We start from the raw sequence: 26948 nt of genomic DNA, 5'->3' as shown, positions 1-26948 counted from the left end.
CTTAACTTCTATTATTGACAAAACAAGGAGCGTTACTACTATTAATGTGTCTTTTTGGTCGATTCGATGTTTGTTTGTTCTTTTCTCCATGGCTTTCATTTTTAGCTTTTCTGATTTGACAGTTTTGTATTGTCCTTTTTTCAATATTTTTAAGCCTACAATCTTCTCTAAAGATGGATTGGCAAAGATTTTGTGTAGGTATCAGCACTTTTTTGTCTTACTGAAAGTTTATCTTTTTATTCTTGTCATCAGTAAAGCCAGTATCGTATCAGTAAAGCCCCATCCCCTCCTGAAATGAACACAGTGCATAACTCATCAATAGTTTTTAGCTGTATAATTTCTAGAACCCTTTCAATTTTCCTGTCCGTCCCACACTCTCGATGGAGATATGGTTAATGTCTAGCCAAATATCAGACCATTGCCAACCTTTTAGTATTATGTAAATTTTTAAAAGCAACACATGCCACGGCTTTTTTTGTGAGTGTTTTTTTTTCGATTGATCTTATTGGTTTGTAGAAAAATATATTAAATACGCGTTTTTATTTTGATTTATGTTAAATATTAAATGAAAAATAAAGTTTTTTAACTAAAAGCAAGGAGCGACATTAAAACTTAAAACGAATAGAAATTACTCCGTATATGAAAAGGGCTTTTCCTCCTCAACGCCCCGCTCTTTACGCTACAGTTTGACTCTTTCTCTTAACTCTACTTTTTAAAACAGTAAAAAACTTTAACAGAAAGAGCGGGGCGTTGAGGAGGAAAGCTTGGTATTACGAGGAGTAAAACCCTCATATGCTTAATAATTTCTGTTCGTTTCATGTTTTAATGATGCTCCTTACTTTCAGTTGAAAAAACTTTTCACGTTTATTTTTTTAATAATGCTAGAATGTCTTGCATGTCTGTCTTTGAAATTGAATGTCTTCATTGAAATTCTCTTCCCCCATGAAAAATTCTTCCATGCAAAGATTCTTCCACAAACCCCTCCCTCCATCAACTTCTCCTCCCGCCCACCATTGTATGACTTTTAGGGGGTGTTTCCCCCTAATTTCCAAAATAAGTAAAATTTTCTCAGGCTCGTAACTTTTGATGACAGAGGACTAAATTTGATGAAACTTATATATTAAAAATCAGCATTAAAATGTGATTCTTTTGATGTAACTATTGGTATCAAAATTCTATTTTTTAGAGTTTTGGTTACTATTGAGCCGGGACGCTCCTTACTTCAGTTCGTTACCACGAACTGTTTGAAAGAAAATTTCCCCAACATTAAAACTTAAAACAAGCAGAAATTATTCGGCATAGGGGGGGCTTAACTTTTTGTAAATTCTTTATTAGAGACTGCTCAAACACAAGGACCGTGGTAGTTTTATAGAACATTAAGATTTTAGTATAAAGACCGAAGGTTGAGGAGGGGCAGACTCCCTCATATTTTGGTAGTTTTAGCTAGCTCCCAAGTCCCCCTCACTTTTTTGGAGTGAGCATTATCTGTTTAGATAACAGGGGTATCACGAAGAGGCTATCTTCGCTCATGTCGCCTGGTTTTGCTAAAATTACCTTTTTCTATGCCAAAATAGAACTGGGAAGATGTTCTTTTTCTCTCTCTCTCTATACATATATATAAATATCCCATTTTGAGGCAAAAAGACCATCTTCAAGAAAAATAAAACATAATATAAAAACTAACTTACAAAAAATTTAAAACTAGCTTAAGGAATAAGTAATTTTGATATTCAGAAAATGAGAATTTTCCAAACTGCAATCCTGTTAATTTCTTTGAAGCTGAAAAGAATATTGTTTTTTTTATAGCATATCAGCATCTAAATTAGAAAATTCTTATAAAACCTATGAGGTCCCCAGAAGGATTTTGGAGCCTTTTATTTCCTAGTTCTCTCATAGCTGAGCACACAATTTTGATCCTTTCTTCTGCCTAAAAAGAATTGTAAACAATATTTAAGTATACTTACCTTGTCCCTTTAAGTATACTGACCTCATTTTTTAGGCGTTGAATTTGTAGAGATTGAGTTTTAATTGTTTCTTCCATCTGTTGGTTTTCCCGCAAAAGATCTAAAACTTGCTTCTCCAAAATAAGTTTCTCAGATTTTTTTTTGTCCCTTAATTTTTTTGCAGCCTTTCGATTTTGAATCAATCGTTCCGTGTCTTTGTCCATTTTACTTTTTTTCTTTTTCGTGTCTTCTTTGTCCATTTGACTGTTTTTCTTTTTCGTGTCTTTTTTGTCCATTTGACAGTTTTTCTTTTTCTTCTTCTGTGCCAAATTTTCCTGTTTTGTCCGTTTGGTATATCCTTCATATTTTTCAACTATTGCTGACCCACTATCTTGGATCTCGTAACTGTATCTTGGATTTTCTTTAAACGCTTGCAATTCAGTGAATTCCTTTGAAGAAGCTTCATTTAAAAATGCATCAATAGGCCTACTGTAGCACGTATCTATCTCGTAACTATATTCATTAAACACTTGCAATTCAATGAAGTCCTTTGAAGAAGCTTCATCACTGATTTGAGTTGAAATTTCATTTAAAAATGCATCTATATCTTCAAAAGGTATTTCTAATTCAAAACTCGGATCCATGCTTAATATCTATTGTGTTGTTGCTTGGCGTAAGTTAGTTTCACAACTAGAAGGTTTTGACGAAATCATTCCTTTATATGCACATTCATTCCTTTATTTGCACCAATCAATGCAGAGAATCGATGACGTATGATCTTGGGTGTTTCCAATTAATTTTTCCAATTACTACGCAATAAGCGGAAATTCCCCAGCCATACTGGCTGGCTGTACAACCGAATCTCATTACGTCAGCAAATTCCTAGGGAAGCTTTCGCCTGAATTATAATTGTCATCTTTCAATGTTTGGCTTAAGAAAATTTTTATTCAAAGGGCTATAAGTTTTCAGTTTAATATCATCATATGTGTTTCACAAATAATATTTAATTAATATCAATGTGTACATTTATGGGCTTTTAAGCTTGTAGACTTCAAATCTGAGACTACAATTTTAATATAACAGTACAATTTAAAATGAACTAAGTAGATTTTTTACAAAAATTGTTTTATCATCATTGAAGTTAGTTTTTCAGGATTTCTTAGGCTATTGATTGTAAATGTTATAATACACTTTGGAATTTAAAAGTCAAAATATGCTACTGTTTTTTTGATGACTGCCCCTCACCATTTTCTACTATTTTATTAATCTTAATAGTTATAATTGTCAGAACATTAACACCTCAGTTGTTAATATACAAAAATTAAGCCTCACTAAAAACACATTCGATAAAAATTTCCAATTAAATCTTTGGTTTCAGTCTCTTAATGTTTTATTTTCTTTCTTTTTTTGTGCTTTAGGCTTCTTTTCTTTTTCTTTGTACTTTCAGCTTCAGACTTCGGCTATTTTGATTCTCTGTTTTTATGTTCAGTCACTTTTTAGTTTGATTTTATGCATATGTTTTCTCTGTTCTCCATGGCTTTCATTTTAAGTTTTTCTGTTTTAAAAGCTTTTGTAGTATCGTTTTTTTTTTCTGTATTTTTAAACTAACCTGTTGCAGCAAAGATGGTTTAGCAAAGGTTTCTAACCAGTGAAGCGTTTGCTTCACTGGTTAGAAGTTTATCTTTCATTATTGTTGGGATTGTTTAATACAGCCAGTATTGTCTTGGAAATCACGCATTTGGACAAACTTCCAGCCTCCTATCCCCAATATCTCAAGATCCATATAGTTTTCCTATTTGTTAACTATTTTTGCCGTTATTTTTCGGTGTCTCGACTTTTTTTTGCATTTTAACCATTCAGTCCCCCTCCTCCTCCAGAAATGAACAATCCTGCATTTTAAAGCAACCTAAATCTGAATTTTGTTTTCTTTTTTTATTGTAATTTCAGAAATATATTACAATGTTTAGTTTTCAATAATTTTTAGCTATATATATTTTCTGGAACTGTTTCTTTTGGACTATTGAAGAGTAGCATTGAACAATTTGTTTAGGCTTCTGTCAATATCTTCAAATAATAATAAAAAAAAATATATATTCAAAGCAGGGAATATTTCGTTGGACCCGTAGTTTCTCGCCGCTTGTTGTTATAAAAACTTAACCTAAAGGATCTTTTAAAGCCACTATTCCTCAGTCATTTGACTATCAGTCATTTTAACTATGCCCAATTATCTCAGTTATTCTATTCTTAGTATATGCTATTCTTCAACCTACCTCTCCCCACCTAATCTGCAAATATATAGCCTAAACTGTTTTCTAAACTATTATATTTTTCATATTTTGTTTGATTTCATTAACATTAATCAAATTTCACTTCCCGAGTGTTTATTATATAACTGATAAGTATTATTTTGACCTTTATATGATCTGTATGCACGGTCGCCATCCCTAGGGATGTATTAATTTTAATTTTCAAGATATTTAATTTTCATCTAAGTTTTAACTAAAGAATTTTGACAATATTACAATGATGCAGATTTTGCAGCTTACTTTGGAAGAAAATTAAGCTTCTAGATAAATTCATACCTAAAAGGCCCACCCAGTAGAAGCTGACAATTACTCAGGACTAGCTTTTAGACAACAAAAAAAGTAGTTGTTTCGTAAAATTCGAGATCACTAATAGTTGTTATAGTTTGGAATTATTTTTTTTAGTTTCATAAAAAAACTTTTAATTTGATATTGAAGATGCTATGGTGTTTGATATTAATAGAGGGCTGTATTGTGGCTCCTTGTTCTATTCCACCTTCAGATACCACCCCTTTCAGTCTTCAACTTTTTCCATGTAAATGTGATGCTAAATCTTTTGACTTGTGATTATACAAGTATGTTTAAGGAAGTTAAAAAAAAGATCGAAAGTCAACCAATATAGCCTATAGAATTATGGTGTGACCAGGTTTTTTTTTCAGACCAGAAAAGGTTTCTGGACCAGACCAGAAAGTTTTTTTTTTTTTTTTCAGACCAGAAAATGTAAGAGTACCATTGTTAAGACAAAAAAAAAAAAAAAAAAAAAAAAAAAAAAAAAAAACAGTTAACCGTTTTTTTTTTACGAAAAAGTTACTTATTAACAATGGCTAACAGGCAAAACCTTCCCGACAAACTAAACAATTTAGGTGAATTTACTAAACATCGAACTCCCAGCAGAGGAATAAAGCATATTATGCCACAAAACCATCCTCTTATCCATGGTTCTATACGGCATATAAAGAGCGAAAAGCCAAAAAGTGAGAGGAAAAAGACATTATAGGACAGTTTTTGAATCCTTAATTATTCAGAGACAAAATTTTATTCTGGAAATTCCAAATTGAGGAACACGGAACTGCACTGACAGCACATCCAAGTTATGAATATCTATAAGTAAATAGTATCCATTGAGATAAAATTTACTTGTTAAGCTTGACATTTTTTTTAGAACATTGGAAAAATCAAGCTACCCCCAAGTAAACTTAAATGACTGACCTTTCCGAAAACAAGTTTAGAAAATTAATAGTTGAATATGCTAACCGTTAGGACTAAGAAGTTTTAAAAATATATTTTGCATAAACTGTGCAGCAATAATTTATGTTGGTTTTAAATTTCATCCTCACAAAAAAAAAAAAAAAAATACTAGCTTCTGCTAATTTTTTTTTTTTTTTTTTTTTTAAATTTGTTAAAAAAAAAATAAAACCTATAGCCTAAAGCAATTGGTCTCCTTTTTAGAGACGAAACATAAGTTCATAAATGATAGTATTTAGGCCTACGCCTGCTTCAACTGTTATTTGCATTTTTAACTGCATTTTACTGTGCCGAAAACAAATTTCTTTTTTTCAATCAATATACAAAGAAAAGAAAAAAATTGCATGGGTGGCGATAAAAAAAAGTAAAAAGTAAAAAGGATAAATTGTCAAAGTGTTTCAAAAGCCTTCTTGTGGATTTTTATTTTTGTATAGCCTATTAATCAAATATCTTGTATTAGAGTATTTTGAGAATAATGCTTCTATATTTTCAAAAGATATCACCTTCTTCTTATTCTTCTGGTTAAAGTATTTGTGATGACTGTAGAGAGTGACGTTAATACGGATGTCGCAAAGTTTTAATTTAAACATACAAATTTAAACAAATTTAAATTGTTTCATATAACTTAATGCGTGATAATTAATACCTGAACTTATATAGCATAAATAGTACTAACTTTTAATTCATAAACTTAGGCTTTGTTTAAACGATAAAAATTAAAACGAATAACAATTTCTCATTCTTTTCTACTAAAAAAATAAAACAACTAAAAAAAGTGACGCCAGAGAGGTTCGAAAGACCATTTATCGTAATATACACGCCCTAGCCAATTCCGCCAAACGTACTCGCACGAATATTTTATCCTTAAAAACTGTTTCGTGCAATCAGTTAAGCAGCGGTTGTATTTATTGATATGGTCATCAACACCAGCGGTAAATTTCACGAGAGTTAGGGAGAGGATGGAGGTGTTTGTTCTCAAACTGGGAATCTAAGATAGATTATATAGGCCTGTAAAACACGACGTAAATATACGATTAAGCACATAAGTATAAACAATTAATAAAAAGGCAGGGCTACAAAACCTCTTTGTCTAAGTCCTGGAAAAGGAAATGATTAGAAAACTTGATAGAAGCTTATATTACCTATAAGACAGATAGAAGTTATCGTCGTATGGGCACAACACCCAGCCTCCAAATTCTTTAACGCTCCAAGGTTGTACCTTCGGCATCCACAAATAGTAAAAATCGACAGGGCTAAAAGGAAAATTGACTGCAAATTGAAAATCTTCTGGAAAGACAGGTACTACTTCTTTTGGCTGGGCAACCCTTCTTTTTCTTATGAGGGTGGCCAAATTTCGCTGTAGAGCCATTTCAGATGTAACAACCTTATCGCCACAGCAAGGGTTGTGCCTCTTCTCTTTTTGCCAATAAACTTCGTTTTTGCTTCCATCTGCCTTGTATTCCCTATCTCGGGGATGAATTGAAGTTTTTCCCTCATAGCTTTGCCTTTGATGTGAGATTATTCTTCTTTGGGACATATATTCTTCCCTTTCCAACATTGGCTGGTATTCTCCCTTCTGACGCTCATCAGCCACTTTATTCTTTTCAGTGTATATACTTCTTTGGCTCATTTTCGAATAACCTCTTTGACCAACTCGAAAAATAAACTCCTTTTTCTTCAACACAGGCTGGAAACCTTTCATTTCTCGCTTGCCAACTCCTTTTAACTCTTCTGCAGCTAACTTGAAGTGCTTTTCAGAATTTGATCCTTCAGTTTTCATAATAGCGTAGCATAAAAATTACGATTGATGTTTTTCAGTCTGACTCTGACTCTGAAATATCTATTGTGTTGTTGCTTAGCGTAAGTTAGTTTCACAACTAGAAGGTTTTGACGAAATCATTCCTTTATATGCACATTCATTCCTTTATTTGCACCAATCAATGCAGAGAATCGATGACGTATGATTTTGGGTGTTTCCAATTACTACGCAATAAGCGGAAATTCCCCAGCCATACTGGCTGGCTGTACAACCGAATGGCTGTACAACCGAATCTCATTACGTCAGCAAATTCCTAGGGAAGCTTTCGCCTGAATTATAATTGTCATCTTTCAATGTTTGGCTTAAGAAAATTTTTATTCAAAGGGCTATAAGTTTTCAGTTTAATATCATAATATGTGTTTCACAAATAATATTTAATTAATATCAATGTGTACATTTATGGGCTTTTAAGCTTGTAGACTTCAAATCTGAGACTACAATTTTAATATAACAGTACAATTTAAAATGAACTAAGTAGATTTTTTACAAAAATTGTTTTATCATCATTGAAGTTAGTTTTTCAGGATTTCTTAGGCTATTGATTGTAAATGTTATAATACACTTTGGAATTTAAAAGTCAAAATATGCTACTGTTTTTTTGATGACTGCCCCTCACCATTTTCTACTATTTTATTAATCTTAATAGTTATAATTGTCAGAACATTAACACCTCAGTTGTTAATATACAAAAATTAAGCCTCACTAAAAACACATTCGATAAAAATTTGCAATTAAATCTTTGGTTTCAGTCTCTTAATGTTTTATTTTATTTCTTTTTTTTGTGCTTTAGGCTTCTTTTCTTTTTCTTTGTACTTTCAGCTTCAGACTTCGGCTATTTTGATTCTCTGTTTTTATGTTCAGTCACTTTTTAGTTTGATTTTATGAATATGTTTTCTCTGTTCTCCATGGCTTTCATTTTAAGTTTTTCTGTTTTAAAAGCTTTTGTAGTATCGTTTTTTTTTCTGTATTTTTAAACTAACCTGTTGCAGCAAAGATGGTTTAGCAAAGGTTTCTAACCAGTGAAGCGCTTGCTTCACTGGTTAGAAGTTTGTCTTTCATTATTGTTGGGATTGTTTAATACAGCCAGTATTGTCTTGGAAATCACGCATTTGGACAAACTTCCAGCCTCCTATCCCCAATATCTCAAGATCCATATAGTTTTCCTATCTGTTAACTATTTTTGCCGTTATTTTTCGGTGTCTCGACTTTTTTTTGCATTTTAACCATTCAGTCCCCCTCCTCCTCCAGAAATGAACAATCTTGCATTTTAAAGCAACCTAAATCTGAATTTTGTTTTCTTTTTTTTATTGTAATTTCAGAAATATATAACAATGTTTAGTTTTCAATAATTTTTAGCTATATATATTTTCTGGAACTGTTTCTTTTGGACTATTGAAGAGTAGCATTGAACAATTTGTTTAGGCTTCTGTCAATATCTTCAAATAATAATAAAAAAAAAATATATTCAAAGCAGGGAATATTTCGTTGGACCCGTAGTTTCTCGCCGCTTGTTGTTATAAAAACTTAACCTAAAGGATCTTTTAAAGCCACTATTCCTCAGTCATTTGACTATCAGTCATTTTAACTATGCCCAATTATCTCAGTTATTCTATTCTTAGTATATGCTATTCTTCAACCCACCTCTCCTCACCTAATCTGCAAATATATAGCCTAAACTGTTTTCTAAACTATTATATTTTTCATATTTTGTTTGATTTCATTAACATTAATCAAATTTCACTTCCCGAGTGTTTATTATATAACTGATAAGTATTATTTTGACCTTTATATGATCTGTATGCACGGTCGCCATCCCTAGGGATGTATTAATTTTAATTTTCAAGATATTTAATTTTCATCTAAGTTTTAACTAAAGAATTTTGACAATATTACAATGATGTAGATTTTGCAGCTTACTTTGGAAGAAAATTAAGCTTCTAGATAAATTCCAGAAACTTCAAATTATATACCTAAAAGGCCCACACAGTAGAAGCTGACAATTACTCAGGACTAGCTTTTAGACAACAAAAAAAGTAATTGTTTCGTAAAATTTGAGATCACTAATAGTTGTTATAGTTTGGATATTTTTTTTTTTTTTTAGTTTCATAAAAAAAACTTTTAATTTGATATTGAAGATGCTATGGTGTTTGATATTAATAGAGGGCTGTATTGTGGCTCCTTGTTCTATTCCACTTTCAGATACCACCCCTTTCAGTCTTCAACTTTTTCCATATAAATGTGATGCTAATCTTTTGACTTGTGATTATACAAGTATGTTTAAGGAAGTTAAAAAAAGATTGAAAGTCAACCAATATAGCCTATAGAATTATGGTGTGACCCCTATAAATCAAAACTTACCAAGTACGTACTTTGCAGATTGCTTTTAATTTTTTTCATTGCAAACGTTAAAGGGTTTATAAGCTTACAAACCTTTTATAAGCTTACTAGCTGTTGGGGTGGCGCTTCGCGTCACCCCAACACCTAGTTGGTGGGGGCGTTTCGTGCCCCCCCAAGCCCCCCCCGCGCGCGTAAGTCGTTACGCGCCATATTAGTTACGCGCCATTGTAGTTGTGTCCCTATGTCCCACCTGTGAATATAGATATATATATATATATATGTTTTTAACTACGTAAAACTTGCGAATATATAACATTCTTTGCTGTCCCATTGTCTGTGCATATAAATAGATTGTTTACCGACTCTTGAAAATGCAACATATAATGGTCCATGGGAAAACAATCCGTATTCAGATCTATACCTCATGATTCTAATGATTGCCCTTGAGCTTTGTTGATGGTGATTGCTAATCTACCATTCCCTGTGTCGCCATCGTCATTTATATATCCCCTTGTGCCCCCCGGCATCCCCTTTGTAGTTTTGTCCCTGTGTCCAGGTCGTCATTTGTGTCCCGGTGTCCCAGTCTGTGATTTCTCTTTGAGTGTCCCGGGCGTCATTTATATTCCATGTGTCCCGGTGTCTCGGTCGTCATTTATATCCCCCTGTGCCCCCCGGCGTCCCCGTTGTAGTTGTGTCCCTGTGTCCCGGTCGTCATTTATATTCCCTGTGTCCCGGTCGTCATTTGTATCCCGGTGTCCCGGTCTGTATATACATTCGTTTTTTAGTTTTGTTTTTCTCCTTTATTTTTTTCCTTTTTTATTTTTTTTCTTTTTTAGTTTATTTAGATTTTTAGATTTTTTAGTTTTTTTATTAGTTTTTATTTTTTTTTCTTTTTAGTTTTTTTGTAGTTTTTACCTTTTTTTTAGTTTTTTTAGTTTTTTTTTACTTATATCCTGGTCGTCATTTATACTCCCTGTGTCCCGGTCGTCATTTGTGTCCCGGTGCTTTGTTGATTGCTAATCGAACATTCCTTTTGTCCTGGTCGCTTTCTCTTTGAGTGTCGTCATTCATATTCCCTATGTGCCGGTGTCCCGGTCGTCATTTGTGTCCCGATGTCCCGGTCTGTAATTTCGTCAGTTGAAAACTTATGATGAAATAAATTTTTAATTTTTTCCCTTTTTTTGTTTTTAGTTTTTTTTTTATTGGTTTTTACCTTTTTTTAGGTTTTTTAGTTTTTTTCTTTTTTCTTTTTAGTTTTTTTTGAAGTTTTTATCTTTTTAGTTTTTTTATTTTTATTTATATTTTTTTAGTTTTCTTTTTCTCCTTTATTTTTCAGTTTTTTCCTTTTTTTAGTTTTTTTTCTTTTTTAGTTCTTTTAGTTTTTACCTTATTTAGTTTTTTTTAGTTTTTTTAGTTTTTTAGCTTTTTTTATTTTTTTTTATTAGTTTTTAGTTTATTTTATGGTTTTTTACTTTTTTTAGTTTTTTTTTAGTTTTTTATCTTTTTTTAGTTTTTTTTTTTAGTTTTTAAGCGTTTTTAGATTTTTTTATTTTGTTTTCTTTTTTTTTGTAGTTTTTACCTTCTTTAGATTTTTGCTTCTTTTATTTTTTTAGATTTTTTAGTTTTTTTTCGTTTTTTCTTTTTAGTTTTTTTGTAGTTTTTATCTTTTTTATTTTTTTGTATTTTTATTCATATTTTTTTAGTTTTCTTTTTCTCTTTTATTTTTCAGTCTTTTCCTTTTTTTAGTTTTTTTCTTTTTTAGTTTTTAGTTTTTTTTAGTTTTTTACCTTTTTTTAGTTTTTTTAGTTTTTTTAGTTTTTTAGATTTTTTAGTTTTTTATTAGTTTTTAGTTTTTTTTGTAGTTTTTGCCTTTTTTTAGTTTTTTCAGTTTTTTTTTGTTTTTAGTTTTTTACCTTTTTTTGGTTTTTTTTTTAGTTTTTTAGCTTTTTTTAGTTTTTTTTTCTTTTTAGTTTTTTTGTAGTTTTTACCTTTTTTAGTTTTTTTTCTTATTTTGTATTAGTGTGAAATAATTCAGACGTCATATGCGGACAAACATGACGTCACCTGATCCACAGATCCACACACAGACAACTTATTTTTGTATATATAGATAAGACGGACAAGACGGATTTTTAACTTAATGGACGGACAAGAATGAACTATAGTTATTCTTTGAACATCCCTAATATCTAAGAACGAATGTCCGACATTAGAGCACATAAAGTACAAATTTCACGAATAGTGTTTGGTTTTTACAAGAATATTAAAGTCATTTTAGCTGAATTGTAATATTGGAGGGTCGAAAGTGGAGTCCTCGAGAAGCAATCCTCTCACTCCTAACTTCACACACATAGACGTGGTGCTCATCTTTCGACTAATGATCGTTCAGGGATTATTTAAAGAATACCAATTAAACAGTTCGTGATAACGAACTGTAGTTCCCGGCTCAATAGTAAGCGAAACTCTAAAAAAAAAAAAATTTCGATACCAATATATACATGAAAAAAATTGGATTTTTATGCTAATATAATTGTTCTTATATTATTTATTTATAATATATATTTATTAATTTATGCGAATATAATAATAATTTTAATAACAATTATTATTACAATTATTCTGATAAATTATGGAATATGCTAATTGGCTAATGTCCATTGCTCTCAACTCTGAAAACAGTCACGTTACATTAAACAACGAATACCTGAAGCATGAAATCGAGTTCTTACTTTATATTCATGAGGTTTCATTAATAAAGCTAACGGACATTGCAATTTTTCATACGTGGGTTTGGGTAAGCCTCATTTTTAGCTACGGATGGGGGGAGGGGAGGAGTTGAAACTTCTAATATTTTTTTTCCGAGTGGGTTTAATGAGACTTCTTTTTTTTTACAGCTCAAAAGAAGGAGTATTTTTTTTTTTTTACCCCGGGCTTCGCAATGAAGTTTAATCCGTAGATCTTTAGAACTCCTTCTTGACTAATACTTTACTTGGCAATATGGGTCCCAGGTTTCTGATCCTGCTGTCGTAAGGTTGGGCAACAGGCTATATATGGTATCCATTCTTTAAAAAAAAAAGACAGCAAATGAAACGTTAATTCAAAACCCTATTTTCTATAAACAGCTCTGGAGGTTTTCTATAAACCTCATTTTAGAAATGAAAAATAATTAGATATAATTTTCTTTGTCTAATACAAATAGAAGTCATGTATTAATTCCGCTTCAAAATCTTCTCTATAAAATGTATATAGTCTTCAGTAACTCATGAACTACATTTACTACTTTTTTCACTTTGCCCTATTGTCTGAATAATTCTATGGATTTTTTATTTCATTGTGTAATCATTTTTTCATAGCCATCTAATTACTCAACCTTTCTATAATGAACTATTTATTCTGGCTGCATAGCCATAAGTTAATTTTAATCATATCTTTGTTTATATCCTGCGACACGTGTGATCTTCTCTCAGACACACGTGTTTTGTATGGACACAGTGATGATGCAATTTACCTTTTTGGAAATCTTCCCAACGGTTAAAAGCTTTCGGTGTTATTGCCAAAGATAGCGACACGTTTTCATCGTAATCACGTGTTTTTATTTGTCAATGATTTTATTATTTCCTTATATTCAAATTTGTTTTACATTCAACACACTTAATTTGTCTTGTATTTTAAAGAGGGGTTTGTTCCGGATTTTTTTTTTGTAATAATTATTTTTATGATTATTTTTTCTCAAAATAAAACAAAACATTTGAAAAGAGTATTTAGTTTAAATGACTTAGAAATAATAAAATTTATTTTATGGAGATAGGGTAAATGAACTAGGAGCCAATTGTCCTAGAATTTCAGGAGAGGGGTCATCGCCCCTAGTTTTGGGCACTAGCCCCCTCCCATGCTCCCTTTTCCCGAAGTCCAAAATTTTGAGATGACCATTTCGTTTAGCATAGTTGAAAAGTTGGGGGAGTTGGGAGAAAAATACATCTTTTAGATCCTTTTTTTTAAAGAAACGATGAGACTGATGCCTATCAAAATTTGTGAAGGGCGCAAGAAATATTATCCATGAAAACTTAAAAAAGATAATTTTCAAAATTGTTGCTGGTGTCCCAGTAATTACACTGCACTTTAGGGTTATTTTTCCATTTTTAGACGGAAATCTGTAAAAAAAAAATTACACAAAAGTATTATTCTGTGTATAAGGGTGTTCGGGGTATACATTTTCGGAGGGGGGGGGGTACACTGAATGTCATTCTATGTATGAAATTCCTCTCACAAATTGAAAATCGGTCTCCTAGTACTGCTTATCAAAATTGATAACCATAGAAAAAGAGTACCCTCCGATCAGTCATAAGGGAAATCAGTATCTTGAAATATTTTCTGTTGCTAAGGTACTTTCGGAGAAAAGGACAAAAATAATGTACTGAAAGTAAGTTGTTAAATGCTAATTTTTAGAGGACAGTTTCAATTCTAGGAGGCCTGTATTGATACAATTATCAAATATATCAGTTGGATACAATCAAAACACATCAAGTGCAAAACATATTCGATTTACTCTAGTATGAAATTACTAGTTTCGATTATGGACGGTTGTACATAATTTTGGTCCAAATTGGTACAAATCGAAAAGAGAGCGTATGGTGAATCCTCAGCCCTCATCAGTCGATGCAACCTTTATAATAACTGAATATAGGGTATCCAGTGTCTGGTCTGAGTATATAAACTTGTTTCGATTCTTGACGGCCACTTCTTTGTTCAACCCTTTTTATTTGGTGCCTAGTTAAACCTTTTTTTATCCTGAACCCTTAAGCTATTTTATTTTTTAGGGACTAAAAGAGATTCTACGAAAAGAAAGTTCTGCACAAGAAGAAAGACGCCATCTATCAGTTGGACCAACAAATCATCTACCCGTCTATGACACAAAGAAGATGATCAAACCCCAACCTGTAATATCTGATGAAGATGCCGACGAACAAAGGAAAGATTTACTCCCAAGAAATAGGTAAGTTTCATCTGTCTGTGTGTAATTCATTTTATTTTTATTGGAACGACGCAAGGATTATATTGATTTACAATTTGGGCTTTATTTAAACTATACAATTCCATTGAAGCTCAACATGGTTGTAAGAAATATCTAAAGCATGGACACAGCATTTGTATTGTTTTTCACTAGTTAGATATTTTAGCTGTGTCTCTGTGATTTCTTTTCTTATTTAACTACCTAGTTTTACTTCTTATTTGAAAGTCTAGAATGTAGTCTAAATTTTACCTTATCTTTATTCGTTTCAATAAATCGACCTGGCAAAGGACATGTAATACATGTCAATATAGTAGTGCTTCCATGTTAGTTAAATCAGGTTTTTTCTTTGACTTGAAAAAAGTTTTAAACGAAATTAAAATGCCTTTTCCTTACCAAGGTCCTTCTACCAAATAAAATAAAGTTGACTCTTCCTAACTCGAATTTCATGGGACCACGATTTTGCTTAGACGTGCGCACAGTTCAACTTGTGCATAGCTCGGATTATAGAAGTCATTCTACATAAAATTTGATTAGAGGTACTTGGATAGAGGTAACCCAAATGAAAGTTCGGGTTGCAGAATTACAAAATCGCTAAATTTACTCCCTACAGCCATTAAAAAGTTAAGAATAACTTTATCAGTGTATTATAGACTTGACTTACAAATGTCAATAATAGATTTAGTTTGCTAGGAAATAGACACCTGAACATTAACACAATCTGATGCAAAATTTGCTAAATAAAATTAATACTTATGATTGTTTACACGTTGCAACCTGCATATCGCGGTTTTGACTGAGAGAGATAAAGTGAATTTTAAATGACGATTTATTTAGTAAGTTTCGAGTTTTAATTTTCGGGAAATTTTGACTTACAGTGGTAAAATTTAACCGTAAGATTATTTTTAGGTGTGCATGGTTTTTTCTTCGACTTACACAGGTTTTTCCAAGAAGATTCAATATTATCTATTATCAATATTATCTATAATATTATTCAATATTATCGATCTATTAAGGATTTCGACCCTACTTTAAAATTTTCAAGCTCCTATATGCAAAAATGTGGAATTTTAGATTTGTTGCCAGACAAAGGATCATGGATGCATGTTTTTTGTGTTTTTTTTTTTTTTTTTTTTCAGGGGTGATCTTGTTGACCCAGTAGACATAGAATATTGATATAGGGCTCGCTTGAGCGGAAACTGAAAGTTCTAATGCAGTTCTTAAGTGACCAAAAAGATTGGAGGGTAGCTATGTCCCTTCTCTCGCCCATTTTTTCTCAAAAAGTGTCTGATCAAAATATAGCCATTTTCTTCAGTATAGTTAAAAGGCAAATAACTTTACATTTGGAAATGACGCGACCCCCCACAGTCTCTGGAGAAGGGTCTTTAAGTTATAAATTTTGCCCATTTTTAAGCATAGTATTTGTTATTAAAAAGTGTGCATTCATTTTTCGAATAGGGGCTCGAATTTTCTGGAGCGGGGAATTTTATACTGGAGTAATTTGTCACATTTCCTTTGCAAAATTCCTGTATGTCTTGCTTTCTCTTTTTTCGACTTAATTTTGCGCATGGAGATGTCAGGGGTAATTTTCCGTTAATTTTCACAATGATTGAATTGTCTAGAGAAATTAACCTTGGGGAGGAGAGATTTCTCCGTGGAGGTGGAGCGACATTTCCTGGCATTATTTGAAAAACAATCAGAAATTGAATAAAAAAAACTAGTTTTTTTAAACTGAAAGTAAGGAGCAACATTAAAACTTAAATACGAACAGAAATTATTCCGTATATGAAGGGGGCTCCCCCTCCTCAACACGTCACTCTTTACGCTAAAGTTCAAGTTTTGTCCCCATTCTCTAAAAACGACTCCTGAAACAAAAGGTGTGTTTAATTAGAAGAATAAGAATCCTTTTTAAAATTACAAAAAAAAACTTTAGCATAAAGGGTGATGTTTTGATGAGGGGGAACCTATGAAGAACTGCCTAATTATTTTTTTTGCTTCTAGTTAAAAGTAGTGTTGAAGGCTCTTCGCGAAGATTTTGTTTGGGCCCTTCGGTTCCTGTTTTCAAGAGCGAACAAAGTGTTGACTAAATTTACGCCAAAAACAAGAAGAAAATAGGGAATTTCTCAAGACAGTGGGAAACAAATTAGAATGAATATTTCGGCCCTATGTCCAAGGGCCGTCCTCAGGAATGCAAAAATATAAAAGAAGAAAAAACCTACAACAGGATAAAATCAATAAAACTAAAATTAATTTTTTTTGAAACAGTCCCAGCATTCTTAGCTTAGCGAAGTTCAACCAGGACTGATAAATAAAATGTGATGAAACGAGGCAATTCATTGAAATAAAAAATGAAATGAAATGTAATCGAATTCATTCATGCTCCCACAGTTCTCCTGTAGTTTTATTTACTTATTAGTATAGTTTGGAATTTCAGAAATAATAAAAAAGACAGAAGCAGTAAGTACACTTTTTTGGTGCAAAAAAAACTGATAATTGTATTTTATTTACCAGAACAATTTGCATTAGGAGAAATGCAAGGAAATTGAGCTTTGTTTCTTTTTAAGGTCAAAACTGGCAAATTTTGCAAATAAAATTTTTGAAAATGACACTCAGTAAATAAGGGCGATGAACCAATTTCAATGATGTAATGAGCACAAAAATTCAATGAGAATTGTTTTTAACTCATACACATCAATTATCAATAGAACACGAAATTTTGTTGGTAAAAATATTATCAGATCCACTTTTATAGTTGTTTTATATCAAGTTGATTTTTTACAAAACGACAATTGATTAGGAAGGACGGTCACCACTTTTCAACGCACCCTGGAACTTTCCTCCAGAGATAAATTAGTTCCAAATCAGCCAACAAAAACTAACTTCTTTTATAACAAACTTTTTACTATACTAAACTTCCGAAAAACTCGAAAGATGAAAAAAGGGGAAAAACTAGGCATTTAACGTTGTATACCATATCAGTCGTTTTGTCAAAAATAACGTCCCTTTTTATATTATTTTGACTGCTCAATAATCAAAGTTTATTTTAAAAATTAATTTGGTTTTAATGAACCAACTTAGTTAGTTTTAATTAACAGATAGAGAAAAATTTAATTTGTAATAATCAAGTTTAAGAAGGAGGCTGCGAGATTTGACGAAAAAAAGGGTAAAAAATAAGAATGGAACGTCTAAGTTAGACCCAAAGAACATGGGTAGCTTACTGCAACGGAAATTGGCGTCAGTGTCGACAAAAATCTACGAATTCCATCTAACGATAGATGTCTCTTGTCATTTATTTTGCATAATATTAAGGTAAAATTATTGTCTTTGGTAAATCAGTGTATTATGTGATTTCAATTGAAATTGAAAAACAAAGAAACATACAAACAGTGTTTCTTTTTCAGTGTATAAATATAGCAAAGTTTGCTTTTTACCGTCACAAATAAAAACGCATTGTTCAGTTACATGGTATCAAATCTTAAAAATTATGTTAATACTTTTTGTAGTATTTACTGCTAACTTGTTTCTTTACCAATATTAGTTGGGTATCACAGTACCTTAGCTTAACCTCAGAGTAAGGTATTCGGTGATTTAATATAGCAAAAAAAGAAAAAATCAGTGCCATTTTTCGTCAAACTTCAAGTCACATTAGACATTCAATATTTCTGTTATTATGAGAATTAAAAGGAAGGTTGTTATAAAAACTCTTCAATTAACATTTGGAGCCTAATGTTTTGCCTGGCTGATGGTAATCTACATAGTCGCATTGACACTAAAGAGCATACTGCCCCCTATGTATAATTTCTCTTTTTGCAGAGGTCGTTACATACAATGCACGTTCATGTGAATATTAGAGAAGGGCTCATTTGATATTCAGTATCGAGTTATAACGCCTGTAAACTGACCAAGGAATAACATGATGCCTGACATAACCCTGGGTACCTCTGCAGCCCCAGTTTGATGCGTCACTGGTCACTAAGAATTTTTTTTTGAAATAAGAACCAAGACTTGTAAATGAACCCTTTGAATGTCTCGAAAGTGTTGCCGTTGTTAATAACAAGTTGGTATATAGTTTAAAAAAAGACAATTTGTTGGACTATGGACCCAGACTTGTGAGTAAGCCATTGGAATGCCTGGAAGGTGTTAATTATATTTATGGCATGTTTGGTATAGAATATGGAAAAATAATTCACATTCTGCCTAATAATCTTGAATAAAAACAAAAGTGTAAGTGATTTTGTTTGGCAAAGAAACCATGGATGTGATAAGTTCCTTTTAAATCCCCAAATCATGGTTACAGCATAAGGTGTAACCTAGATTGAACTCGTAAGAAAAAAAAAGATAAACATTGCAAGAATTGATCTAAAGTGTAAGAAACCACCCAGTTGCCTTAAATCAAAGGAGACGGATATCCTTGGGAAAAAGTATATAATTCCACCAGAAAGCTATTTACATGTACTTCTGTTATAGAAAAGATAAAATATACTGAAGTTGAGCGGTTCTATTTGCTTGTATGTTTTCTTAGAAAAAAAATTCTAGTGGGACTTATTTTATTTCTATGTCGTAAATATGCATCTAAAGGTGTTTTTCCCCTCAAACTTTTTTTTATTTTAACTACTTTTTAGCGTAGAATGTTGCCTTTTTTTAATAAAAATTTGATAATATCCTAGCCATTTAACCTGTAAAAATTATTTACTTTTTTTTATCATTTTTTTAGAATATTTTTAGGGAATATTGTGATGAACATAAAGCCATTATATTTTATTTTACAGAGAAGAACTTGTGAAAAAGATCATGGGAACTTTCAGGTAAGCTAGTACGATGAAAGTTTGCAGGCGTATGAGGGACCAGACGAGATTAAATTAAAAATAGTTTCTTCCACGATTCGACCATCGGGGGGGGGGGGGGGAAGCGAGCGAACAAGATAGTCGAGAAGAATTTTATTTGCCGATAAAACAAATGATTGTTCTTCTCAAGTATGGCTTGTGGTCTAGGGGTATGATTTTAGCTTGCGAGGGGTCTCAGGCTCGAATCCCGGACCACCCCAATTTTTACATGAAGAAGATCTGAAACTAGATACGTGATCAGTATAGTGATCGCTGAAAGTTTGCACGCGTATCAGGGACTCGACAGATTAAATTATTAATAGTCGTTTCCCCGATTCGACCATCTGGGGGGGGGGGGGTGGTAGGACGGTTATTTCGGAAAAATTAAAAAAAAGAGGTACTTTTAAGTTACGAACGCGTTATCGGATCTTAATGAAATTTGATATTTAGAAGGACCTCGTGTTTTTTTCCCGACCGGATTTTAAATCCCGACTGGATCCGGTTACATTGGGGGGGGGGCGGAGGGGAAAACCGGAAATCTTGGAAAACGCTTAGAATAGAGATTGTAATGAAACTTGGTGGGAAGAAGCTCTTGGCTCTTTCGACCAAGAGAAGAATAATTTAGACAGCCAGTAGACAACATGTATAAGCCTTGTGTAGTTTGTAACGGCGAATAGACGAAGTTTTTTTCTTTTTCTTTTTTTTTTTTTTTCTCTTAAAAATCTACATTTCAGCAATAAACCTCATGAATGTGGTTAGCAACAGCCAAAGAACTCTTTTTTTGTGGCTTTCATAAACCTGTATTACCCTCTTGTAGTTAGTAACAGCTTTTGCTTTCTTAATAATCCGCATTTCGGCACATTCAGATTTGGAAAAAAATCAGGTGGAAAACTATAAACTTTTTTAATGATTTACGAAAAAGTTTATAAAATATATTTTTTGTGTAAATGGAAGAGATGAAATATGCTAAAGTTGAGCGTTCGATTCGCTTGTTTGTTTTCTTAGAAGCAAATTCTGGTGAAACTTTGTTTATTTGTCTCACAAAAATATCTAATGATTTTTTCCTCAGATTGTAAGGTTTAATGGAGAATTTTAAATACCAAAGCTAGATAACCTATAGATAGAAGCACTTTTTGTTTCCATTTTTAAGCATATTGGTTTTTTAGGTTATTTTTTGTTTATCACTATTAGATTTTACTTTACATTTACGCGCTTGCGTAAAAGCTTACAAAATGCGTATATTCAATTGTCTAAAAACAGAAGTTTTTTTTAATCTTCCAGAAGTTAATATAGGCGATTGGTAAGCAACGGGTAGTTAATAATAGCCAAAAACCCTAAAAACTTTTTATTTTTCGGTTTCCTAAAAATTTGTATCTTGCTACAGTCAAATTTGAAAAATATATCAGCCTGATAACTTAGAAAATTTGTGTTTTTTCTTTTCATTTTTCAAGCATATTAAAGGGCATATGGTTACGGTTGTTATGCTATTACATTTTATTTTGCGTAAGAACACTCGCTGAAAAGCTTATTCAATATATATTTTCATTTTTTAGCTGATGAGATGAAAGACAAGCGTTCCAATCGCTTGTTTGTTGTCTTGAAACAGATTCCGGTGGAACCTTTTTTTTTTTACTTTTGTCTCTCAGAAATGTGTTTAAAGGATGTTTCTTTCTAGGTTCTTGTTTTATTTTAACTGCCTTTTAGTCAAAGATGTGGCTAATTTTTTTATGAAAGCTTGAATATATCTAAGCAAGATAATCTAAATTTTGTATCTATTTATCTTAATATATATATATATATATATATATATATATATATATATATATATATATATATATATATATATATATATATATATATATATATATATATATACATTTTTAAACATAATGTATTGTACAAAATACATAAGAAAAAGTAGAGATCTAGATCTATGATTCATAATGTGGGGTGCATGCACCACAATATTTTGGTGGGTTATGGGCAGGACGTGGACCCTTTAGCTGACTGCACTTTAGAGCCTCGATTTTGAAAACCCTTTTCCATACCTATGATGTCACATTCAAATGCATTTAAAAGGTAAAAAAAATACATGATAGTATTGCATTGACATTGTACATTGCATAAAAGGTGCTTTGTGGCGTCAATTGATGAAAATATAGGGGGGGGGGGTATTTTTTATTTTTAATGAAAATACAACAAAACAATATTCAGCAAACGTGCCCAAAACAGGGAGTAGCAGTGACTTCGATGTTTGAATAAATCCTCGACTAATCCATCTAAATTGTAACACCCTATTTTCAGGAGCCATGATCATGAAATTACTGAGCCTCTAAAATGGGAACCTCCTGGGAGCGTCTAAAGAGGGAAGCATTGTATAGATTAGGATGGAGGAGGAACATATGGAGCTGTATTGGCCTCAGGCGGCTTGGTGCTGTTGTGACTTATAAGTAGCAGTAGTAGTTAGTTGCAATATCCGGCTCAACATTTCAATTCAGAACAACAGATGCGCGCTCAGTAAAAATATTTTAACGCTGCCGTTGAACTGTTTTGACGCATGAACTTGCAGTAAAATGGAAAAATTTTGAAGGATCACTCAAAATACAGGTTTTGAGTGAATTCGCATCAGTGGGAACTCGGTGTTATTTTGGACATAAATATGCAGAGGGACGTCACCAATTTACTTAAGAAAGTACAAGCAATTCAAAACGAACAGTGTCTTGTCATATGTTGTTTGAAATCTTCGTGAAAACTGGTCATCAGACAAATGTGTCTTTTTCGAAACCCCAGCCAAAAAGTGCATGATAGAGAGTTTTAAGTACCCTTTCTACGAATTGTTAAAAAAAGGTCGGGCATCTGGGTGCCTTTTGGCGATAAATAATGACCTTACTGGGTACTAAAAGCCCGAGAAACAAGCAGAAACACCAAATTGATTGGTACCAAGAGATTGTCTCAGTTGGACGCCTGTATTGCATACATTTCGTGTGTGGTCGAAACAAATGTCTGCATGAAAAGCTAGCTGCAATCTAACAACAGGATCGCTGTAATTTTACAGATGGCTCTATTGTTAGGAATAAGCAGAAATTTGAGATCAAAGATGAAAAGATTATTAATTTTATTGACAGGGTAGAAAACAACATTTAATGACTCACCTAATATCTGTTTCAATCTCCAGCAATTTATTTCAGCGTTTGTTTACCCAGGAATTAATATCATTAAGATTTATTCATGAAAATATCAAAGTTTTTTTCACTTGTTTGCAGATGAATGCTAGTCAAGGTCTAGCCTATCCTGTTTTGAACTGTTTATTATTTTGGGAACTTTAGCCTATGTGGTATCATTTAGTAGGCCTATTTTCTAGAAAGAACCATAAAATAGGCCCAATAGAGATTTTTAAGTGATTTAGGTCTAAGAAAATGAGCTTGCTGCTTGGCTCCAATTTATTCAATCTAGGGATAAAACCTCAATAGCCTATGGCTTAAAAATCTACTGAAGTTGGTATAAGTTAAGCTTTCCCACCCCCTAGGAAGGAAACATTACCTAATTTACAAAAACTAGTGTGCAAATTTAGTGTGTAGGTTGTATGAAATAGCCTATTGTGAATTGACAGAGATAAGGTCTACAATGGTTACTTTTGATTCGTTTTTGTATTCTCTTTTAAATTAGTTGTAAATTTATTTTCAAATGGACCCTCTTGACAGTCCAATTTATAGTCCTAGGAACAGACTTATTTAAAACTTAATTTGGACTTCCCATGGCTAGAAGGTCATATGGAATTGTTCAATAGCTTGTCCCTATCTGGGCATTCATTGCTATCAATCCAGCTAGATAAGTTGGAGTTGAACCTCCTGTAGAAATCTTGCTTATGGTTTTCTAGGTCATGATCTGATATCCCAGTTTAGCCTGGGATAATCAGCGTTGATAAAGTCTTGACCAACTCATTTCTTGAAGGCTTTTAGGGTTTAAGGTTGGACAATGGCCTTTTATTGCCTGTTCTAGAGTGAGATTGAACAAACTGAGAATTAGTGATGCTCTTGTTGGTAAAATTATATCAGTTCATGTAACTGAGTTACCAATATAGTGAACATACCACTCAATGCCTATTTTATGCTCTTTTCTTTTACTGTTCTTTTATTTTACTGCTGTGTGTATATATAGAATTGTTTTGGTGTCAGAGAAATGTATTAATGACTATTTTTCTTTTCAGCATCTAAAACAGTTTTAATTGTTCCTAGTTTCTTTTAATGCTCCCACTTATAACTATCCTCCTCCCTCCCCCTTGGCCTTGAATAGGTCCTGCTGTATTTGTCCTGTAGCCATTTAACATCTCTTTATCTTAGTCCCTTTTTCTTTCAAGGGAATCATTAGCATGTCAAGCTTTTCAAATAGAAATTATTTTGCTGTATCTCAGATTCTTCAAAATGTTTCTTGTTGCTGCATCATTGCAATAGTATTTTTTTAAACTTGTATTTTAAAATTATTTATAACTATAATATTTAGAAATATGCATGATTTTTGTTCATTAATGATTCTTTGATAAAAATTTGTCCATATTTTCTGAGCTTGAATGAAGTATTCTCTCTGTGTTGTGTTACCAAGCTCCCTTTTGTACTACCATAGCTTAATTAAGTTATGATTTTTCTAGTTGCTCTATCTTTCCCTCTCCTTCTTGTATAACTATTGCTTTTTTTTAATTGTTTGACCAACATCTAATGCAAACTTGCAAATTCCATTGAGTCCCTGATGAATGTGGATTCCTTGTAAAAATTTGAGCATTTGCTTGTATATGAATTTGGTTGATTTCTAACTGGATTGTTTTTATTTGATAAGCAAAGTATAACTTACACTTGCTTGTGACTTGTAACAAGCAAAAAGCTATATTTTTTTTCAAATCTACCCCCAAGTTTTAAATTTGATATTGTTGTTGGCATTTGTATTCAAAAGTTTTCAATTTTGTATGATTTTATATGGTTTATTGATGGATCAACAAATATTTGCTAGAATGCAAGTGTCATTTTATATGTGCACCAAATATCAATCAAACCACCTTGAAACCTACCAATTGTATACTAACAAGCAGTAGGCCAATATGTAGTGAATAACAAATAGTTGATATCAGACGAAACTGCAACAGAATAAGATTATCATTAATAACAACAATTTACATACAAGAGTAAAACAATCTCCATACAAGAGGATATTTTGTACAAAGGATTTAATCTGTCTTGTAAAACTTCCAAAATGGATTATTAAAAGAAAACAGTGCAATGGTATCAAGTACAAGAAAGCCAAGAAAGATACTATAGGCCAGCCTGTACCAATATGGTTCTTCACACTATTTTCTGCACTTTCTAGGCAGTTCATAATTCTTTTGCATTTTGTGCAAATTGTGAATATTGGTAAATGAGTTGCTCTATGGTTGTTAGGTAATTGGTTTTAATTCATATAATTTTTGGATTCTATTGAATTTTATTCATCTTTTAATTGTTTGTTTTTTTCACATTTACTTTACATGTTTGTTTTTGTTGGTTTTTTCTTCAGCACTTTCCTTGAATATATTATTTCGTTTTATGCTGGAGAAGAGAGGCAATTGACCTCCCAAAATATTTGCTTTGTTTGTTTATTCAGTATTCTTGTTTGGTTGTAAAAACCCCATTTTTGATCATTTCTATTCTTTTACATTCTGGTTGGCCAATGTGGTCTAAGAAATTATCTTCAAAGAAGGAATTATTCCCTAAAAGTTCAGATTCCAAAACATTTTGATATCATTATTTGCACATGTATTATACAATGATCTTATTACAACATGACTACCGTTAGCCAAGTTATACATATGACATCAATTTCATCCCTGTAAAAATGTAATGGTTGAGGGGAATGAGGGATTGAATCATGCACAAAGATGGCAACTTCTTTTCCCTTTCTATTGGTTGATCTATCTTGTTGCAGTTGTAGCCAGGAATTTTAATTTTCTTTAACTCATGAAAATTGGTCTCTTGTAGACAAATAATCACAATTTTAATTAGATAAAATTGTTAAGTTTATTTGAGTTGAGAGATACACAATTCCACTGAATTATCTTTTAAAGGGACAGAAATATCACTAGTTATTTTTTTCTTACTGTGAGTTATAAGAGAGCCTCAAATTGGTTGAGGATACTAATATTATCATAGTTGAGGATAATAATAATATCAAATTCTCTTCCTTCAAAAACGATTTCAAGAAATAATGTATAGCTTTTTCTCTCAGAATGGTGGACTTCAGGTACTGAGGAATGCTTGTTTTGAAAATAAAGGTGACTGAGATCAAGTATTGTATGTTTGGGTCGTTATATTTGACAGCTCGTTTTTATATTTGGTCTTCTGTTTTTGTTCAGATAGGAAACTTTCAACTATCTTGATTAAGAAAGAGTGAAAACCTTCCATGTGTTTTTATATTTCCTCATGGCTAGAGGTATCAAAAGCCTTCCTGACATCTACTTGTAGAAGTTCAACAAATGCCTTATTTTTTTCAAGGTGGGCTACCATTGTTTCAAAAATTTTTACAAGGTAGTGGCTTGTACTACACCCCTGTTGGAGGCCGTATTGTCGGGAGTCTATTATTTCGCTGAGTCCTTGTAGTAGCCATTTGTATAGGAACGTTTTACAAACTTTTGATAATAATGGAGTTGAGAAGAAATTGGTCGTAGATTGCCCATTCAGGAATATCCGCGAAGACCAAGTTACGTCGCTTTTCTTCCCGTAATTGCTTCTCCTTTTCAGCTAATAGAAGCGTTTCGATTGGGTTGTATTGAATGCCTTTTTAATATCTAAAAATAATGCTGCAGGAATTAGACCTTTATCAAATTTATCATTTACCCAATCAACTAACTTTAGGATGGCAAGATCCATTGAAAGTCCTTTCCGAAAACCGAACTGCGTTTTGCAAAATTTGTACTACTCTTGAAGATAGTTATACATTTGTTTATGAACTACCTTCTCGGAAATTTTTGAAAAAAAGGAAGAATGGATATAGGTCGGTAATTGGTTGGGTCATTTTTCGACTTACCTTTGGCTAAGAAACTAAAAACGTGCCAAATTCTAGCCTAGTTTTCACCTTACAACTTTAAATTGAGAAGATTCCTCAAAGATAGAAGGCTTTGTATGCGAATTCTCCCAGGAAACTAGTTTTCATCGAGAGCTATTAAAAATTTGTGGTTTGTCTGTAAATTTAATTGAACAGACAGTGAATTTGTGGTAAAAAAGTTTCAATCAGGGCTGGTTATACCTTAGGAAACTCTTTAAGTGGCAAAATTCATCAAGTGAGTGTTTTGAGTGGATTTTTGGGGTTTTCCAAGCAGGTAAACTAGAAATTTTAAGGGACTACTCTTTACTCATCTTTAAAAAGAAAAATTTTGATCAGCCTAATCGAAAAATAGAATTCGTACTTTGTAATGATGTCAGTTTCATTAAAACTGAATATCTCTATCTT

The 26948-nt window shown here is 32.2% G+C and overlaps 1 protein-coding gene across 14 annotated transcripts in view; it reads left to right on the top strand.

Annotated features, from left to right (window-relative positions):
- LOC136031888 (ATP-dependent RNA helicase vasa-like) overlaps nucleotides 1-26948 on the top strand; it is a 152467-nt gene that overhangs the window by 25877 nt on the left and 99642 nt on the right. For 3 of the 14 annotated variants that reach the window (XM_065711843.1, XM_065711864.1, XM_065711863.1), the window contains exon 6: nucleotides 14465-14640. The exons of 2 other annotated variants lie outside the window; for them this stretch is intronic. Coding sequence is in view for 4 of the 12 variants with exons in the window: in XM_065711864.1 (XP_065567936.1) it covers nucleotides 14465-14640 (176 nt within the window). In the remaining 8 variants the exon portion in view is untranslated. Of the gene's footprint in view, nucleotides 1-1106; nucleotides 2560-14464; nucleotides 14641-18468; nucleotides 19461-21782; nucleotides 22605-26948 lie in introns of those variants that run through there. 9 more of the 14 variants (XM_065711842.1, XM_065711862.1, XM_065711840.1 and 6 more) reach the window with 8 other exon arrangements.

The sequence above is a fragment of the Artemia franciscana genome, chromosome 10 (assembly GCF_032884065.1).
Source record: "Artemia franciscana chromosome 10, ASM3288406v1, whole genome shotgun sequence".
Lineage (NCBI taxonomy): Eukaryota > Metazoa > Arthropoda > Branchiopoda > Anostraca > Artemiidae > Artemia > Artemia franciscana.
Note: the sequence above shows the minus strand (reverse complement) of the source record. Positions and strands in the feature narration are given on the sequence as shown.